Below are 19,009 nucleotides of genomic sequence, written 5' to 3' on the forward strand. Positions count from 1 at the left end.
CGCAGCGGTCGAGGTTGGTCGAGAAGTGTCTCTTCTTGTCTCGCTCGCTCAAAAGGCGACGTCGAAGAGTCCAAGAAGGAAGAAGAAAGGCGGAAGTTGAAACAAGACACGAGACCCGGCGCTAGGGCAGATCGGGTTAGCCTGTACACCTTATTACGAGGGCTCGGCAAAAGGTACTTAAGGTACTTACAGGAGGCCGTCGGCGTCGATGGGAGGAGAAGCGGGCAGCAAGAGTAGGAGGGCAGGATTCGGCGCGAGGGTTATTTAGGGTAACGGTAAAGGGCCTAGACCAGGGTTAGCGTCAGACATAAGCACCAAGGAGGGACAGCCCAGGAGAGGCAGAGGGTGGCAGTGTCAAGGGCAAAGGGATGGATCAATGTACCTTTCTGCTGGCGTGTAATTTTCGGCGTAAAAAAGGCGTAAGTTTTGTAAAAAAAGAAACACAGAGAGACAGGGGATGACGTAATGCCGCGTGTTGCTTATGTCAGGAGTCACGTGTGCATCTTTCAACGTCAAGTCATCAAAAATAGTAGCAAAAGGAGAAGCAAAAGGCACGACAGGATATCAAAAGAAGCGGAGAAGAGAAGCAGAGAAGGGTCAAACGCAGCTGGAGAAGAGACCATGAGTCAAAAGGCAATACCAACAATCCTATGGACATGCGGAAGATGACGTGTTAACACCCAAACACGGCACCAGCCACACTCCATCTCACCAGAAATTCGTTATATCAAGCATCAGCAAGGGGAGCAGCAGGGCAGGAAGTGCAATTGGAGAGGAGATCAAGAAAAGAGAGAGCGGATGAGGAGGTGACAACAATGGTATCGTGGGCATCCACCCTGTCCCGAAGGAGGGAAAGACGCCCTACAGTAAAAATCCGCTGAGAAAAGGAGAAAAAGGGGAGGAAACATGATATCTGGATTCCATCAAACACACCCAAGCCCTTCGAAATGGGCGGGAACTGTTGATGGACCACTTCCTCCACTGCCTATCGACTCCCGGGGGCAGGACAGAACGCAGGCTGGTTGTCAGGATCATTGCCAGAAAGGAAGGACATCAGTGTGGTTTTGACGCACACTGATGGCCTCCTGGCGGACTCCCCGTTCATTTAGCCTGGGAGTACTCTATCAAAGTGCCGAACGACCGAGTAGCTAAGCTTGTCGGACATGAGAGACCAGGGAAACACCTGCTGGGAACGAATACCAGCAACAGTCGCACGCGACGTGTCGTTGGCAGCCTCCCAAGCAGATATCTCGCTGTATCTGCTCCACAGCATGATCATCGCCCAGGCAAGCAAGAGCAGGGCGAGGAGAAACCTCAGCGACGCAACTCTGCCTCGAGGGACTTCGACAACCATGGCTGTCTGCACTTGAGCATCCTTTGTTCGCGCCTTCTGACAGACGCCAGCAACTCGGACTTCCACCTCGGCCGGGGATAGAACATCACCGGTCAAGGCCGTTTGGGCAGAAGCCTCGCTCGTCGAGACCTCTACGGAGACTGTCTGGGTGGAGGCTGTAACAACCTCCGTGCAGACAGTCTGGGTAGACGCCTCGAGTTGAGAGACGACCGCTTCTTCAGTCTGTGTGGAAGTCTCAATGACTTCCACCTCGTCCGTCTGGGTAGACGTAGAGACGGTGTTGCCACCACCGTACAGAGAAGCACTGGATGCTGGCGGGGATGGTTGACGGGATCGTGTTTGTCTCCCATCCTCTTCGTCTGTCTGAGAGCGGGAGTCCTGTCCAACCCCCCACCCTTCCAACTCCATGCTCAACGTTGCGGAGGTTGGATTGCCACTCTCCACAGGCTGGCAGCAGATGTGAGCTGCACGCTCAGCCTCCAGATCATTTCGGATCTGGTTCGCAGAGTCGAGCTGGTCCCGAACTTCGGAAAGTTGGGACCGCAGATGCTCGTTTTCGCTCTGCAACGGGCTTTTGGCAATCTCCTCCGCCAACGCCTTGCGTTCTGAGTCGGCAAGGGTGAATTTGGCCCGGAGGCCGCTGAGCTCGCCAGATAGCTTCTCCACCTCGCCGTGGAGAGAAGCCACCTGTTCCTGGTGGGAGGCTGTCTCTGCAGCCTGAGCTGCCTGTTTCGAGACAGCCTTGTCGAGCAAACTGTGGTTTGCAGCAAGATCGTCCTTGAGGCGGAGAATCTCCACCTCGGCAGAGTCAAGATGACTCTCCTTTGTAACGACCTCCTTGCGGAGACCGGCCACGGAATGGCGCAGGCTGACGATCTGCTCCTCCAGTTGCTCTCGTTGCAGCTGCTCAGCCGCGAGCCTCTCAGCGTACTCGTCGGCTTGCGCTTTTGCCCGGTCGTAGTCGTCGCGGAAGGCGTCACGTTCCGCTTTGATGGACATGGCCGAGGCGTGCTTCTCCGACACGACTCGGTCCATGGTAACGACAATGTCCTTAAGACAATTGACCTTTGCTTCTACCGAATGGCAGGGGCTTGCAACGTAGGCATTGAACTTCTCAACGTCTAACCTGTCTCCAGCATACAGGTAAATGTCTTGGATTGCTCCAGACACGTTGATTCTGTCCTGATACCCTTCCCAACCAGGTGCGAGACGGGGCATAACCCCGGACCTCCGGGCACGGGAGTCACCCATCATGTTCGGTGACCAACCGAGCTGAACGGGTGCTTTCTGTGCAGTCACCGCAAAACCGACTGGCCCGGTTGCGGGTCTCTGCACAGCCATACTTCTGGCCGCGACCCCGGTGGTCGCGGCGCCTCCAGCAGGTGCTGAAGGACCGAAGCGAGGAGCTTGCACGGCGGGACGCTGTTGAGTAGCTGGCGTCCCAGCGACCTTGCGGTCATTGCCAGTGGTCTCGTTGGCTCTGGGAACATTGGCGGGGGCAGACTTGGGCTTACTGGCGGCATTGGTGGCCGCCGTGGTGGATGGTGGTGGTGGTGGTGGAGTGGCCAAGCTGCCCTTCGCAGCACCTGGGTGTTGAGGTGCTTGTTGTCCGTTCCCTCTGACTCCCCCCTGCTGCTGCAGCTTCTGTTGTTGCGATTGCTGTTGCTTTTGCTGCGGCTGCTGCAGTTGTTTTGGCTGAGCAGGGGGTAGAGCCAACGCTGGCTGTGCAAGTTTCGAGTCTGCTGCTTTTCTAGCTGCGCCAGCAGATGATGACTGTGCTGCTGGCGTCTTTGGTGGTGCACTGGCTGTGGTTGTCGATGGCTTGCTGGTTTTCTTGTCGGCACCACCAGCAGCAGACTCTTTGGGGCCGTTTCCCTTTGCTGGACTTGGCTGGGAGGTACTTTGGCCGGAGGTTTGGGGGGCAATGGCTGATGCGGCAGCCTCGTTGTCTTTGTCTTTGTTGCCCCCCTTGCCACGTCTTCCTCGACGGCGTCGCTTTTTGGCGGCATCTGAACCGGCGTCGTTGTCGTTGTCGTTTTCGCTAGCCGGAGGAAGAGAGGTGGCTGGTTGTGACTGTTGGCTCGTAACAGGCGGCGGACGACGGCTGTCCGAAGGGCCTTCACCTACTGCCATGTTTTTCTTGTCGGTGCTGGCGGGTTTCGGTGGATTGGCGCTGAGAGTCTTGCCCGACGAACCCTTCTGAGAAGAAGGTTTGTTGTGGCCGTCGTCCGCCCGGTCGATTTTCTGGGGGGAAGTCGAAGGCTGCTGGGTGGTGGCCCTTTGCTTGCCCTTTGACTCCTGCTTCCCTGCAGTGGGCTTGTCTGTCGAGGTTGGTGGTTGTTGTTTGGCCCCCGACGTTGCTGCAGGTACTGCCGCCTGTGTGATTTGGCTGGCAGACGGCCCCCCTTTGCCCGCCAGTATCTTTTCCCAGGCCGTCTGGTACTCATCTACTGGGGTCGCCCACTTCGATTTGTACAAATCGGATTGACCCTGGGCATTTTGTTCCGGAGTCAGACGCGGAACGGCAACATTCGCATCCCCGATGATGTCAGGGCGTTTGCCATTGGACAGCTGTTGTTTCTGTCCGGCGCTCATTTTGGCGTCCTTTTGCTGAACAGGAGCCATTGCTTTCCCTTTGCTTAAGCTGGTGAAATTGACGGTTCGCTTAAGGAGTTGACGGTGGAAGGGTAGAACCAGCCTTTGACGTGACTGTTCTGGAAATGAAGCGAGGCGACGCGAGTGATCGAGCTCTACAGCTGCGATCGAACTGACGAAAATTGAGGACTGCGATCTCAAGAATCCCTGTGTGATGAAGGGATTCGAGCGTCAAGCGGCGAATGTTGTTTTTGGCGAGGTTGGATTCGTCTCGAACGGTGGTGAGATTCCCGTGAGACTGGAGAAGAAGAACGTCGACGTTCAGGTTGATTTCTTCGGAATGGTGACGGTGTTGGCTGATTCACGAAGAGAATTGGCGGTGATCAAGCCTGAAAACGAAGACGGAGAAGTGATCTTTCGCTGATCGTTGTCGAACTCGAAGCTCGCGAGAGCTTGTAGGTGGTGGAGGATGGAGATTCGACAAACGAGTTGGCTGGCAACGAAAGGATCAAGAGAAGAGGTCACAGGTTCAAGCGAGATGCTGGCTCTGGAGAGATGGCGGAGACGGTGACTGAGGGAGTTACGAAGCTATCTGCGAACACTGTGGATGGTGGTTGACTTGATGCTACTGTGAGTCGAGGAAGGAGAAGAAAGGAGAAGAGAAAAGGGGGGTGGGAGCAGAGATTTTTATATTGCACCAAAACAAGGCGGGGCTTCCAGGGCAACCAGATCACTCCTCTTAGTGCGGTTTAAATCTGTCCTGCTGGCGAGTTTCCTAGCGCGGTATTTGGTTGATACGCTGTCCTGACGGTGTCCTGCTCGGCTGTCCTGTCAGGGTATTTGGTAACGTACCTGTACTGGAGTGCAAGCTTCGACCGGAGCTGCTAGTCCAGACCATCGCCCATGTTTCTGTCTTCTATATATACTCGTTATATATAGCCTGAGCCTTGCTATCTGGTTTCCAGCTTGCGAGTCATATATCATATCTATATAGATACCCCTGAGGAGAAGATAGTATATATCATCTATGGCCAATTTTTGCCATATAGAAGTATGCTCTCCATCTATATATCACTTCTCTGCCCTACTCCCAGGTTTCCAACGCCTCTTATATAAGGATATCTATCTACATGGTCATTGTTCTATACCTACAAAGCAACCATTTTTTCCTCCTTGTTCTGCCTTCTTTATGACTTGACGTTGAAAACTGCCATTTCAGGACAGGTCACGTGGTATGCACTTTTCCAAAGGCTGCATATAAAAACTTAGCTTGTTGAAGGCAAAGCAAAGAAAAGCAAGGCTGTGGCTGTGGCTGTCTACAGGACACTGTACTGCAGTGGTTTGATCCAAGATCAAGCTAGTATGACCGGTAAATACGGTTTGATTAAAACAATGCTTTGTTTGATCCAGACGCCGCGTTTTTTATGTCCTGTCCTGTATGATATCAAAACAGTGGGGCCTTTGACAGGTTGCTATAGAGACTGTCAGCCAGCAGACAAAGAAGGCCTCAGATCAATCTTACGAGAAGCTTCCAGATCAAACGGTAAAGCCGTTTGATAAGGTATTGGCTGGCGTATTTTACGGGGCCGAGAAAGGAGCGCGAGAGGAGCTTACAAAGTCAATATCAACAACAATGATGCAATATTGGCTAGATAGTTACAGAAGATGGCTACATATATACTATAGAACTATAGGAGATGTATCACAAATAGCAAGTACGTAAGGCCGCATGTCAAATCTTTGCCTTCTGCTTTTGTCCCGAGACGCCTGTGACTTCCATGCCAGATAGGAGGAAGTCAGGATAAGAGAAGCCACTGCCTGATATTCCAGCAGCCTGCAGGCGCCAGGCTCCTCCATCAACTGTTGAACATTGGTCAGTCATATAGCCACGGTAAAACACAGCAGAGAAGACACGTACCAACAACAGTGGAAGCATTGACATAGTTCCCAGAGTCTGAGAAGATATATATAGTTGCATCTGCAATCTCTTTGACAGAGCCATAACGACCAAGCGGGATAACAGCCTCGTTGCTTTTCTTTGCGTCTTCTGTAGCAAGCCGTTTCATGCCCTTAGGAAGTTGTCAGCATACTACTCCATACCTATAGCTTTTCAAAGGTTCAATGCAATCCAAGTCGGGTTTTTTCTTACCTCCGTCTCTCCAATTGGGCCTGGGCTGATAACATTGGATGTTACTCCTACAGGGCCAAATTCAATCGCCACACTGTTCGATAGCGCGTCCACACCTGCCTTTGCAACAGAGACGTGTGTCTGCATAGGCATGCCAGTATAGTGAATAGTGGCACTGACGAAGATGATCCTCCCGCCTGTCCCGGTCGGTGATGCTATATCAAATCTGCAATCAGCTTATCTTCCTTCTCTTTCCCGATCCGAGGATAGAAACTCACGAGTTGTTCCATCAGACCGATGCTTAACAGCGGACTCAACCAGATGGGGTATCGTTGCTTTCAATGTGTTGAACGAGCCCAGCACATCTATGTCCATGACCGCTTTAAAGGCGTTGACAGACAACTGATTGATCGAGGCTAGGAAATTCCCAGCTGCTCCAGCGCTGTCAAATGGAGTTAGACCAGCTCATACACAATCAAAGGGGAGTGGAAATCAGTACATAACAAAATCAATAGCTCCCAGTTCCTCTACGCATCGGTCTACAGCCTTCTTGAGACTCTCAAAGCTGCGAACGTCGACCGATCCAATTCCAAGGACCTTCGAACCCTTGCGAGCCGTGGCAATGTCCTTGGCCATACCCTCCGTCTTCTCAACATTGCGGCCAACAATGCATGCATTCGCACCTAGATGTACCAACGCGCGAACCTGGGCACTGCATATTGTCCCAGCCCCGCCAGTACAAAAGACAACCTTGTTATCTATCTGCTCGTTAGCTTGAGGTATACTCCTTCGGCAGGCAGTTATCTAAAATCATACCGAAAATGCCGTCCTTCCAGACGTCGCTAATGTAAGAAGACTTTGGCATCGGCATCTTGGAATGGTTTCACAGGCTACTACCGTCTCAAAGCCTTCTCTGCGTCTGGACTCCGGGGTAAAATGGCCATCTATTTAACCTACAAGGCCGCAGAGAAAGGTTGGTAACTGCTCGGCAGGCGTTGTTGATGCCAAGACCATGCGAGCCTCGGCTTGTTTTCTGCGGCTCGGTGGGTTTCTGGCACGCAACGAGCAGACAGCAAAAGCATCGAGACGATAAAACTCCACCCAGACAAGCATCGTATAGAAGGATTCTGCTCGGCGATTACTCTAAGGGCAGCGGAATACCATGGTGTGGCTGTTCGAGCACAATAGTGTCCACTGCTAGGTAGAGAATGTCCTCCTACCAACATCTTCCTCTAGCAACAACCACGGTATAAATTACCCTCAAACGGTTATGGAGTATTCTCTACCACTCAGCATGGCTGATATCTCGTGCCTTGTATCTTCTTCCCCATTCCCCAGTCTCTTGAAGGCGCCGTTCTCCAGATTCGCCAGCTATTACATAATTAGTCAACGAGTTATTGTGTCATTGCGTCGATCTTCCGATGTTTTTCCGGCCTTCCATGAGCTCCAAAAAGAGCTTTTGATTTGAGACCTTCAAGCAAACCTGCAGTCCCAGAACCTGCCAATTCACCGGACACTCTTCATTCTGAGGCCATTAAAACGATACACGGTGGGCCAGCAGGGGCATCAAAAGCTCGTCTCCCGGGCTGCAACTTCTAACGTCCGTACAAAGCACACCGAGCCATAGCTCTGACAAACGTCATGGCCTGCCCGATCACAGTCGCCAAATTCGTTGGCATGATCTCTATTGGCATATCAACTGTACGTACCATGTAAAATCAATCATTATGCCCTTGTTTTTCACTAACACGACTATAGGGCCTTTCATATTCGATGTCATCCATTACTTTACCAGCTCTTCAAGGCCTTCCCACGGCTTCTGTTGCCTCCCAGGCCCTGACTGATATCCAATTCCGCACACGTAGAGCGGCCCTGACCCTCTCGCACATCACCGTTTTCACTCTTATTACAGCATTCAGCCTCTCTTCTCCTCGTCGACGACATCCTTACCTCCTCTGGACCAGCGCATTCGCTCTTCTCGGTGGTCTCGGTCTGGAACTGTATACCAACCACCCTTCCTTCATCCAGGGCACCGAGAGCCCTCGCACCAGTACCTGTAGCTCCTATCTGTCATCTCTATGCAGCGTGTCTACATCTGGCGAACCCCGTTCTTCATGCTGCTGTGCTGGATCTATTTTGAACCGTTTCTTCGGATATGCGCCTAAGCCAGCCTCCCCCGAGAAGAAAGCAGAAGACGAAGAGTCGCTTGCAACCTCGAGTGAAATCGAGCTTGTCGAACCTCCATCAGAGGCTGAGTCTATGGGAACCTCCCGCTCAACCGAAAAACCCACACCAGCTAGCTCAGTGGCGGATGTCAATGGCGAATCCGTCGAACTGGCCATGAAGAAAGAACGCAACCTCCACATGCTCAGGACGTATCTGCTTGGTATCGGCTTCTCCATGGGTGTGATTGGCATCTGGGGCGAACGAACAAAGTAAATGCTACCACCACCACCTTCTCCTCCGATCTGATTCTGACGCTATCTCTACTAAAAAAAATATAAAATCCCATCTTGCAGAGGATCTAGACCTCAAACAAAAACAAGAACCTTTCCCTATCAACTCCACCATTCCCACTCGGCTGTACATAATCTCTCACTATCTCTTTATTTTGGCTCATATTTTGGCAGATATGCGGCGTGCCGTTTGATCTGATAACTAGCTACCCTCTTTACCCCGGATGTGACTTTTACCCCATCTTACTCCGACCCACCATGTATGATATGACCTCTAACACTCCGTAGCTAGCTGCCTAATCCCATTGATCGCCATCTCGTCCTCTCCAACCTCGCCGTCGTTCCTCTTCATCTATTTTTGCTGCTTGAAGGCGAATAAACATGCTCACGTGACCGTGAAGAAAAAAACAAAACCTCCAAAAAAGCTGAAGCAAACTAAATTAAAGCTTTCTGTTTGACCTTGAAAGGCAGGCAAATGACGGAGAGGGAGACAACCTATCGAGGCATCACCTACATATCGCAGTCCGGACTCGAGTCTAGGAGCGCAGCGCCTCACCGTACGATTACACCAGCTAGGCGATGCGTGGATTCTAATTAGTCCTCTTTTTCGTTATCCCTGTGCCCTTGCCAGTCGCGTCATAACTGCAGCCGTGATGGACTATGGAAGCTTGAAGGTCACCGACCTGAAGGCTGAGTTGAAGAAGCGTGGAATCCCCCAGACGGGACTGCGAGTGAAGCAGAACTTCATCGACCGGCTTATTCAAGACGACAATGAGCGCGCTGGTACCTCGTCTGAGACACCAGCTGAGCCAGTTGAGCCAGCACCAGCGCCGGCACAACAGCCGACAAACGCAGCATATCAAGAACCACCACCCGAACCTCCTCAAGCTCCGGTGCCCCAAGCAGCGCAATTGCCATCGAAACCGGTAGAGGAGCCTCCTGCGCAACAGATCTTGGCCACCGAAGTACAGCAGACCGTTGTACCGGAGCCAGCTCCTGCGCCTGTTCCTGCACAAAAGGTTACTAGCATTTCACAGCTTATTGAACCAGTGTCGGCTCCTCCTGTCGCCCAAGCACCTGTACCTACGCCGAAACCTGCGGTAGCAGAGACTGTGCCTGCTCCAGTGACGGAGTTGGCCGTGGAAGATGTTACTCCCGCGCAGCCTGCTCCAGCACCCGAACCAGAACCCGTTAAAGAGCCTGCGCAAGAGCCTGTGCAAGAGCCTGTCCAAGAGCCGGTTAAAGACGAAAGCGTGAATAAAACGCCGTCCACGGATGTCGAAGCTATAAAGGAAGATACGGATGAGTCGAGGAAACGGAGGCGGCGAAGTCAGACTCCTCCTCCTTCCCCGAGGAGCATCGCATTGAAGAAAGCGAGACTCGAGGAGGAGCGGCAACAATCTCGGTCAACACAGGAAGAGATTAAAGCCGAGAAGCGCAAGGAAGAGCAAGAGGCGCCCGCTGCGGCACTGGCGATTGCTGAACCGCCAGCTCGAGACACGGATGTGGAAATGAAAGAGGGCACACCACCTGCGCCGGAACCGAAGCAAGAGACCGAAGAGGATGAGTCTAAGGATCGGGTAGAAACCCAAGCACCAGGTCATGAGGAACCTTCGGATAGAAATGAAAAACCCCATGCTCAAAGGAAACCGGTTGGTGACGCGAGGTTCAAGGATCTATTTCCTGCCACGAATGGGGCCCCCTTGCGTCCCGAGTCGCCTCCTCCTGCTGAAGGAGATGACCGTATGGTGTCTCCTGCTTTACACCCAGCTACCACCGCTCTATATATCCGTGACTTCATGCGGCCCTTGCAGCCCGCAGCATTGAAACGACACCTCTGCTCGCTGGCTGTGCCGCCAAATTCTTCCCCAGACCCTGACGTTATTGTTGATTTCTTCCTGGACTCCATCAAAACCCACTGTTTCGCCAGCTTTACAAGCATTGCAGCTGCTTCTCGGGTTCGAGCCGCCTTGCACGACGCTATCTGGCCAGAAGAGCGCACCCGCAAACCACTATGGGCCGACTTCATCCCAGAAGAGAAAGTGAAAGAATGGATAGAAATTGAAGAGGCGCCCGGAAACAGTGGCCGGGGAGGTCCCCGCTGGGAAGTTACCTATGACGAGACCGAGGATGGTATAAAAGCAAGGCTCCAAGAGGCCTCGTCAATAACCAGTGGACCACCTCGTCCCTATGATTCTGGCCAAGGACGAGAACCACCAACGGGCCCTCGAGCAGATAGAATGGGCCCTGGAGGCCGTCAGGGAAGTCAACAGATAGGCCCATCTGGTAGCAAGATGCCAGAACACGGTTTCAAAGCTCTTGATGATAGGTTTCTTTCTACCGTCGCAAAACCGAAGTTGTACTATCTCCCTGTGCCTCGGGAGGTGTCAGACAGACGCCTCGATCAGTTTGACGATCTGGCCAGGGCTGGCCCAGTATCCAAACGAGGTGGCGATGAGATGTTCAGGTACACCTTCGAGGACACTGATCAGTTCGTCGTTCAAGGTCCAGAGTACGGCTCTCGGCGCGGCGGTAGAGGAAGGGGAGGTGGGCGTGGCGGGCGAGGAGATTGGGGAAGCAGCTGGAGAGACGGCCCCTGGAGAGGTAGACGATGAGATAAAACATCTATCTGTTTTTTCCGATATTTCATTGCTATCCTTACTTTCCTCCATGCCTTGCATAACTACAGGTTTTCTTTTATCCCCTTTCTCACGCATACTCCGGCCGGATGGCGCCGGGTTTACCCTAGTTGAAATTAACCTACCACCAACTACCAATCTTCCTTCTTACCATTTTCCTTATTTCCTCTTGCTGTTTCCATACTCATCTCTACCGGCAATTTTTGACTGGCTTTAAACGGTGTTCACATCAGGGGGCGGTTACAGGGGATAAAATAAGCCTTTTCACAAAGGAGGAAAATGCTAAATTTACTATATTGACATATATGGCTTGGTTTTATTACTTCCGAGATGTGGGCTGTTATTGCATCCACGTCTGTTGTTTTCTATGTTCGGTGTAGTTTTCTATACAGCAGCGGGAATGCAGGTTCAACTCCGGTCAAAGCTCCATATCATACGGCATCCTTGCAATCGTATCATTTTTATCATTTATCATTTATTTGGATGACTTTTGAATAAGCCCTATAACTCTCTGATGAAGCATTTGTTTCTGACTTCCAGTCCCCAGGCATTACCGGTCTAGGTATGAAACAAATCCCCACCCATGCGACTAGAAAGTTGAGATTCCTTGACAATGTTGCGGGCTGTTAATTCAGAGACAGCAAATTTCTTTCCTAATTCCCGCATCTGAGAAATGTTCTGGCCCATGGAACCCAGCAAAGCGGTAAGCAGAACGTCATTTGCTTGAGCTAGGGACTCTATTGAAAACGCATTCGAATTCTCTGGGCTCAGCAGGGCAAGGTGGGAGATGACGCAGTAGATACTGCGAAGGAGGGAGTGAGAAAGCGTTGGCTTGGGAGTAGATTGTTGTGTCATGGAAGTATCAGCGCTCAAGTCTTCTGCGATCGACTGAAGATAGCATTTTATGAGATGTATGCGAGACTGTAATGTTTTGACAGCACTCAGTCTTGTTGTAAGATTTGCAATTACTGCATTACTGTTAGTACTTTTTCATGGCATGGGATGTAAGTATATTTACTTACAATCCTCATCCTCGGGGGAAAGAACGAGATCTTCCGTAGGTTCTGATAGCTTCTGTCGTTTCTCTTTATCCTGAGTCTGAGTCTCGGTCTTCGTCTTACTTGGCTCTTTATCTAGGATTGCAGTTGCATTGCCACCCCCGGTAGCAATTGAATCAACGCTTATCATTTCAGCTTCTCCCGTCTCGATGGAATATGGCACAGGCCTAAACTTCAACGCCAAAGTTCGCTGTTGGTCATCTCCTTGCATGGGTCGGTCGCCGTCATCGGCAGTATCCTCTTCATAAACCGATTCGTATATGGATATGGGAAGTTTCCCAACCGTTGAAGATGTATTTTCAACATCTGAGGAGTGGAATGCAAGGAGAATCGCAGCTTCGTTATAATCGCGGAGTATCTGCTCGTGAATGGAAACCTGCGACTGTAGAGGTCCGGACGGAGGCGTGACGGTAAACCAGCCAACCAGGTCTAGAGCTGGTGACTTGTGCACATCCTTAACTATCATTAAAGTAAGAAAATGCACTCGTGTATATAAGATACCATTATCAGCTTAAACGGGAGCTTACACTGCTGTAATCGCTCATTAAAGAACTCCTGGTGTAGGAGCACTTCTCCACTGGGGGAGGTGACCAGGTTGCAGTCGAATACGTGCTCCAGAGTAATGGACCTTCCATTCTGCTGTCCGAGTATGACACCTACTATCAATCCCTTCTGCTGTCGAACTGCATGCCGTGTGATGTGATCGGAGATATTGAGCAGGACGAGGGGATGTAGCAAGGCGTGGAGACTGGAGTGTGAGGATTTGGAGGATATCAGAGTGTTAGATGCCTCTGCCATGGCGTCTTGGGACTCCCACCAGTCGATATATAAAGTAAAGCGGCGTTAATCAAGCTTGATCTTGTAGTAGATAGTTGTTACCTTTTAGCCTTTTTGTTTGGTGTTGAAGTTGATCGTTGATAGAAGATAAAATAGAGCCCGATAAGCAAAGTCTTGGCGTTTGGCCTGTTTGACTTTGTGGGGTTGAGGCTGTCGAAAGTGACGAAACGACGACAACGTCGACAACATCCCAGCATTGCAGACATACTGATAGCACAGCAGCAGCGGACGGACGCCATGAGCAGGCCGCTATCCTTCGACCAGGTGACAAACAACCTAGAGCAGATCCTTGCGGACCCGTCGACCCCCCTCGATGTTCACCTCATTGACAAGCTAGGAGCCGAGGTGGTAGCCCAGACGGACCATGGCCTCTCCAAGAAGCTGATCATCCTGATATCCCGCGTCCTTCCGGTGCTACAGGAGGACCCAAGCCCCGTCGCAACCCTGGCAACAAAGGTGGCACAGTACCTAAGCTTTTCAGAGCTCCAGTCAATTGATCCCCGTATCGATTTCGTTGCTGGAATCAGGGCCGGCTCTCCCGCAATCAATACCCTTGTACTTTGCCTAATTGTAAAGGCAAGCGAGTCTCCAAACCATGTTGCTGAAGTTGCTCAAAATGCAGATTTGGTCAGGTCTATTGTAGAGCTATGGCTGTCGACCGATGACTCTGGAGTATCGCAGGCCGCTTTTGACGTACTTTGGTCTCTACTAGAGGCGGACCACTTAGTTTCAAATAACGCGAACGGAGGACCCAAGAATGAATCTCTGCAGAATGGGCCAATGTGGCAGAGGATATTTGCGGATAAATCTATCTATAGGCTCCTCTTTTCGATATGTTCCTTGCGTACGGTAGGACAAGATGGACAGATCAGTGCTCGACAAAAGACAGTTGCTCAGGGGAGATTGATGGAGTTTGTTGTCAAAGTTGGGTCTGTCAACTGGAATGCTATATCGAGCTCACACTTCGCTGATGTTGAATCTACCTTCCAGAGCGAGAGCTTGCTGAGCTTCGCCGCGCTTCAGATGGTCGACACGAGTGACCTCTTACTCCATATGACTCTCCTACAATTCTTCCGACAGCTGCTTGAAATCAATGCTCCTGGACTACATTACAGCCCCAGCAAGGCATCCAGCTCAATCCCCTCATTCTCATCTCCATCTCTAGAATTCCTTATCACAAATGCCCTACATAGGAAGGTAATCAATTACTACTTGGATCCCTCTACCCTTGACCCTTCCACTGCAAGCTTCCTTGCCGCCCCTGTGATGGCATATGTTTCTGCCTATGCAGCTCTCTATCCAAACCACCTACTACAAGAACCCCAGGCACAGCTGGATCGGCTGTGCTCTCGCATACTGGAAGGATTCAAAATACCATCCGCTCAGTGGGCCCATGGCCCCGTACCTGTGGGAGATCTCGATATCTTGGCCTCACTTCCACGAGTGATGTTAGTTGAATCTGGCAAACGAGGCCTGAATCCGCTACTCGCTATTCCTTCAAAGCCCTTACACATTGAGACCCTGATGTGTTTGGGGAAGATATTTCATGGGCCACCTCCCTCTGGAGACGCGATGGATATTGACCAGGCCATTAGCAAAGGCCCAAACCCTACTAGCTCCCGAGCTGAGGCAGCGGCCTCAAGAATCCTCTATTTTCAGTATTTAAACAGCCACCCAGGTTTCTGGTCCAACATCGTCGAAGCTGCGGAGATAATAGCTATGCAAGAGACAGCAATAGCGTCTATAAACTTGATAAAGAGTGTTGTGACAGCCAATTGGACTGTTCTCTCATCGGCTGAAGATGCACGTACATTGACCTCTGGTCGGTTTACACTTCCAACGGAGGCTGTAGTCAGCCAACTTGGTCCCTCCTCTCAAGGGAATCTCCCTGTTAGTGGAGCATGGGCGTTACTTGTTCCACCAGCCCTGACTGTTGTTCTACCATACCTTTTTAAGCAGCCCCCATCCTATGCTAATTTCGTTGCCGGAGGAGCTGGAGATACCGAGAGTGCTGTATGGCGGATTGCTACCGCAAAGTATGATGCCCTTGTCGCTCTCCAGTCAGCTGTTCAGAAAATGGAGAGTTCTATCGGAAGCCTCGATGATATTAAACGAACCTTGAAGCGGAGGGTGGCAGAAGGACCCATGGGTGCTCCGAACCAAATTGGAAGCAGAATTGAAGCCCTCGAACTATAAGAGGATCCTCATGTCTGCGCCTGTTGTAGTGTATATGTATATATTTAATTCTAGGTCTCAAGTTGTGATAGATTTACTCCTATTCCTTCCCCATATTTCGTTATCATTATAATTATTATATCATGTTGATAAGAACGGATGAGAAGCCATCGTTGTCTGTCTCTGTGGCCAAAATCATATCACGTGACCATTTTGAGGCTCAAAGCTGTCAAAATTTATACAAACTTCCGACAACTTCGGCCCTCAAACAACTCAAGCGTGTGCGCCTTTTGCATGGCTCAACGATGTCTCGAGCTGCACGCAATAAGAAGGCACCCGGAGCCGAGTTTGCCTGGAAGTCTGAGGGGGGTGGGGAAGTAGACACCTCGCCAACACCATTATTTCCCGTAATACATCAATTCTCTTTGATATATGATTGGATTCGTCCCATGCACCTGCTAACGTGACTCAATTAATTTTGGCAGAAATATACCGTACCTGTCCCAGCTCAATTTACCGATGCAGAAATATCAAGAGTACAACTCTATCGTCAATTGCGGGAGAAAATCCACGATGGGCCGTTTTACACTGTCCTTGCATCCCAGCCGTCATACGGCAAGAAAGGTGTCCCAGCCCGAGCACAGTTTGACCCTTTCCAGGGCATGGCGTCTTATGGGCAGAGATATATGAAAAAATCGAGAACTTTACCGAAATTAAGTGCAGTGCCATTTGGTAATACTCTCCTCGCCCCGCATCACTTGATATTAGTTCGAGGAACAAAACAATAGAAGAAAGTCTAACGATATTGCAGAGATGAACTTCTTCCCCAAGGAGCTATGGTCAACACTCGATCCGAAATATGTTGGGCTACCGGGGACATTTGCGAATGGTGGAGGATTCTCCAAGGCCACGCAGAAGCGAGGGTTCGAGGAGGATGAGGATGAGGACGAGGAGGACGAGGGCCGGCGGAAGAAACGGAACCAAGGCGACGAAGATGATGAAGGGTCTGATGCGGGCGGCAGACGACGAACAGGTGTTCGTGAGGGTGAAGACGCACTGGACGACGACGATGAAGACGCTGAAGACGAGATAGTGGACGATGATTTCGAAGAAGATGAGGAAGAGATGGGAGGTGATTATAATGCTGAGCAATACTTTGACGGAGGTGATGAGCTCGGTGACGGGTTCGATGAAGGTGGTGGAGATGATAACGACGTCTACTGACACGCATTCCCTCCTTTTATTCTCTCCCTTCGTTATTCCCTTTTTGCATATTTTTTTGGATATGATACCCATTTTTACGATTTAGCGGACCAAAAGCAAGGAGTGAACAAAAAATAGACATATTTGGATTAATTTCAATTAAGCTGTTTCTACAATGGGTTCTTCTGCCGCATGAAGGCTAAACTGGTTAAATCTCATCCACCGTGTCCTTGAAAATGATAGAACTGCTTAGGAAATACATCTGGCCAGGAACAAACAAGTCACGGCTATTTGAAGTCTTGCGAATAATGAGCATACGCAGTCAGCCACCTGCGGTCGACGTTTTCCCGGAAGTTTTTGAATTCAACCAGCCCCTGATATATAAGGGCTGCCGGGCCTAGCACTGCCGTGTACAGAGGAGCGTCATCAGCATCCCGTCTAACGCCGGCATATTTAATGCGATCTGCTTCTTTCAGGTAAGACACATATGACTTGGCTCTCTCCATCTCCTCCATTAGAGTCGTCATCTGTGCCACTGATTCCGCACGGGAGCGAGGAGGGGAAGTCTGCAGGCCCATGGACAAAGGCATCTGGGCCTGTATTTCGCGAGGTACTGCCATCAACCCTTCGGGATGAATAACGGCCTGAACCCTGAAATTTTCGTCCACTAACACATTATGAGCACCTAGACTGGTAAGTGCCACGCCAAAGGGGCCTCGGTGCGTTGACCATCGAGCAATGAGCTGTTCAAATAGAGCTGGGATACTAAGCGTCAGGTCCTGAGCGACTGTTCTGCCACTCATCCTTGCCTCGCGGAGGAGATTTGAGGTTAAACGCCTGTAAAACGCACCACTTGTATCATGGGCTGCCTCTGTAGGTGTAGATGCGACATAATACCCTCCCTGGGGAGCTGGGCGAGGGCGGCCTATACGGTTGAACTTCTTGCTTGCCAGTTCCACCTGTATCATAGCAAGGCCTCTTTTGAAGTTTATATTTTCGTCGACTGACCCAAATTCATTTTCGCGGTATCCCAGGTTCTTCCTGAGTTTTTCGGCTGTCGTGCCGTGTATATAGTCCATTAATATATACGGTGCGCCTATTGCGTTGCTCAGCGAGGCGTCACAATAATAGGCCTCTGGAACGGGTACCGTCGTCTCATCTCTATAATCCTTGGGTCAGCATTTTCTACCACAATGGAAAAAAAAAAAAAAAAGGACCCGTGTACCTGAGATATTTCAGTGATTCGTAGCACGTCCGGACACCGATGTCCTCCTCCCCTGTAGTGGGATTTGGAAGACGAAGCCGAATAACCCATTGCACGCCATCCTCGAAGGTTATCTTGCGAATATGGCTCGTTTCTCCAGATGTATGTACCTCAGAGAGAAAACAGTATACGCCCTGGCGGAGGTAATAGCATTTTTCGATGACTCTTCCCCAGCAGATACTGTCGATGAAATACTCCATCGCATAGCGCGGGGTGACGCCGTCTTCTCCTGGTACAACGGCATCCCCAAGGCCCTGCCAGGCATCGTATCCGATATTAATAGGCTCTTTTTCATTTTCACTGTGCTGTGCCATTTTTTTTATATATAGAATTGAGAGATGAAGATCTCGGCTGCTTTGGTATAACTAGATCTTTGTGGAAAGAAAATATCGGTATAGGCTGAGGAGCTCCATGTCCTAGAAGGCAAAGGGTATTTATAGTGAGCTTCATCTTGACAGGTATCTCCCAGTGCTCATCAAGGTGTAATTCTCAGTAATTGTCCAGAGGAGAAAAGGGCAGTCTGAGGAGGGTATATTGTTATCCATTGGAGAGAAAGAAACAGACTTGCTTGCCCTCCGTAAGCGGACCATCATTTCCTTGTATTGGTATATGTACAAAGTCATCCTCTATCAGCATTGTTCTCCTGAAGCAGCCTGTGGTGGGAGATCAACGGATGCAGCTGTTTGACCGTGTTGATGCTTCTGCCAGGGGAAACGAAAACAAGGGGCGCTTGGCGGTTCTGGTGATGTCATGACTTTTTTCTCTTTTTTTTGCGGCACAAAAGCGAAGAAAGAGTCATTGTTTAGAGTATTTTTTAATCCAGTCCCCCTTGAGAGACTGCACACGATGAGCTGGAGGAGACAAGGAGGGCTCTTTGACTGTTTCAATGGCGACCGTGGAGAAAGATAGCTCTCTCCGAACGGCTTTGATCGCCTATGGCTCAGAGACGGGCAACTCCCAGGATGCGGCAGAGGAGATCGGCCGGCTGACGGAGCGGCTGTACTTCAGGACAAGAGTAGCTGAGCTTGATGCCCTGCAGCCTGTAAGTTGTTGATTCTCTATGGCCCTTTGTTGTGGCTGGATAATGTAGCTGACGAAGAGTTTGTTGATGTAGAGGGACTTGTATGGCTACCGGTTTACTGTCTTTGTAGTGCCGACTACCGGACAAGGAGATTTCCCTGCCAATGGGCGCAAGTTCTGGAGATCGCTGCTTCTGAAAAGACTGCCTCCTACGTTCCTGCAAGGGGTCAGCTTTGTTCTCTTTGGGCTGGGGGATAGCTCCTATCCAAAGTATGGTTTT

At 50.6% G+C, this 19,009-nt stretch overlaps 9 protein-coding genes across 9 annotated transcripts; 5 read left to right on the plus strand and 4 right to left on the minus strand.

The window, feature by feature from the left end:
- Positions 1–727: 727 nt before the first annotated feature.
- Positions 728–3,979, minus strand: TRV_05035 (uncharacterized protein; the record flags this gene model as incomplete). The annotated part of the gene is made up of 2 exons (XM_003020811.1): positions 728–985; positions 1,184–3,979. 2 exons carry the CDS (start codon positions 3,977–3,979, stop codon positions 728–730), a joined length of 3,054 nt encoding a protein of 1,017 aa, XP_003020857.1.
- A 184-nt stretch (positions 3,980–4,163) lies between these two features.
- On the plus strand, positions 4,164–4,567 carry TRV_05036 (uncharacterized protein; the record flags this gene model as incomplete). The annotated part of the gene is made up of 2 exons (XM_003020812.1): positions 4,164–4,358; positions 4,409–4,567. The coding sequence occupies 2 exons, from the start codon at positions 4,164–4,166 to the stop codon at positions 4,565–4,567; spliced, it is 354 nt and encodes a 117-aa protein (XP_003020858.1).
- Positions 4,568–5,681: 1,114 nt separating this feature from the next.
- On the minus strand, positions 5,682–7,190 carry TRV_05037 (uncharacterized protein; the record flags this gene model as incomplete). The annotated part of the gene is made up of 6 exons (XM_003020813.1): positions 5,682–5,809; positions 5,868–6,018; positions 6,099–6,292; positions 6,356–6,519; positions 6,577–6,881; positions 7,035–7,190. 6 exons carry the CDS (start codon positions 7,188–7,190, stop codon positions 5,682–5,684), a joined length of 1,098 nt encoding a protein of 365 aa, XP_003020859.1.
- Positions 7,191–7,850: 660 nt separating this feature from the next.
- TRV_05038 (uncharacterized protein) lies at positions 7,851–8,516 on the plus strand (the record flags this gene model as incomplete). The annotated part of the gene is made up of 1 exon (XM_003020814.1): positions 7,851–8,516. The coding sequence occupies one exon, from the start codon at positions 7,851–7,853 to the stop codon at positions 8,514–8,516; it is 666 nt and encodes a 221-aa protein (XP_003020860.1).
- A 670-nt stretch (positions 8,517–9,186) lies between these two features.
- TRV_05039 (SAP domain protein) lies at positions 9,187–11,389 on the plus strand (the record flags this gene model as incomplete). The annotated part of the gene is made up of 2 exons (XM_003020815.1): positions 9,187–11,000; positions 11,026–11,389. The coding sequence occupies 2 exons, from the start codon at positions 9,187–9,189 to the stop codon at positions 11,387–11,389; spliced, it is 2,178 nt and encodes a 725-aa protein (XP_003020861.1).
- Positions 11,390–11,730: 341 nt separating this feature from the next.
- TRV_05040 (COP9 signalosome subunit 6 (CsnF), putative) lies at positions 11,731–13,028 on the minus strand (the record flags this gene model as incomplete). Its single annotated transcript, XM_003020816.1, has 3 exons — positions 11,731–12,140; positions 12,195–12,689; positions 12,758–13,028. The coding sequence occupies 3 exons, from the start codon at positions 13,026–13,028 to the stop codon at positions 11,731–11,733; spliced, it is 1,176 nt and encodes a 391-aa protein (XP_003020862.1).
- Positions 13,029–13,304: 276 nt separating this feature from the next.
- On the plus strand, positions 13,305–15,263 carry TRV_05041 (uncharacterized protein; the record flags this gene model as incomplete). The annotated part of the gene is made up of 1 exon (XM_003020817.1): positions 13,305–15,263. One exon carries the CDS (start codon positions 13,305–13,307, stop codon positions 15,261–15,263), a length of 1,959 nt encoding a protein of 652 aa, XP_003020863.1.
- A 792-nt stretch (positions 15,264–16,055) lies between these two features.
- TRV_05042 (uncharacterized protein) lies at positions 16,056–16,466 on the plus strand (the record flags this gene model as incomplete). Its single annotated transcript, XM_003020818.1, has 1 exon — positions 16,056–16,466. The coding sequence occupies one exon, from the start codon at positions 16,056–16,058 to the stop codon at positions 16,464–16,466; it is 411 nt and encodes a 136-aa protein (XP_003020864.1).
- Positions 16,467–16,653: 187 nt separating this feature from the next.
- Positions 16,654–18,023, minus strand: TRV_05043 (uncharacterized protein; the record flags this gene model as incomplete). Its single annotated transcript, XM_003020819.1, has 3 exons — positions 16,654–16,732; positions 16,764–17,606; positions 17,671–18,023. The coding sequence occupies 3 exons, from the start codon at positions 18,021–18,023 to the stop codon at positions 16,654–16,656; spliced, it is 1,275 nt and encodes a 424-aa protein (XP_003020865.1).
- Positions 18,024–19,009: the final 986 nt, after the last annotated feature.

The sequence above is a fragment of the Trichophyton verrucosum genome (genome assembly GCF_000151505.1).
Source record: "Trichophyton verrucosum HKI 0517 chromosome Unknown contig00382_1.f1.exp, whole genome shotgun sequence".
Lineage (NCBI taxonomy): Eukaryota > Fungi > Ascomycota > Eurotiomycetes > Onygenales > Arthrodermataceae > Trichophyton > Trichophyton verrucosum.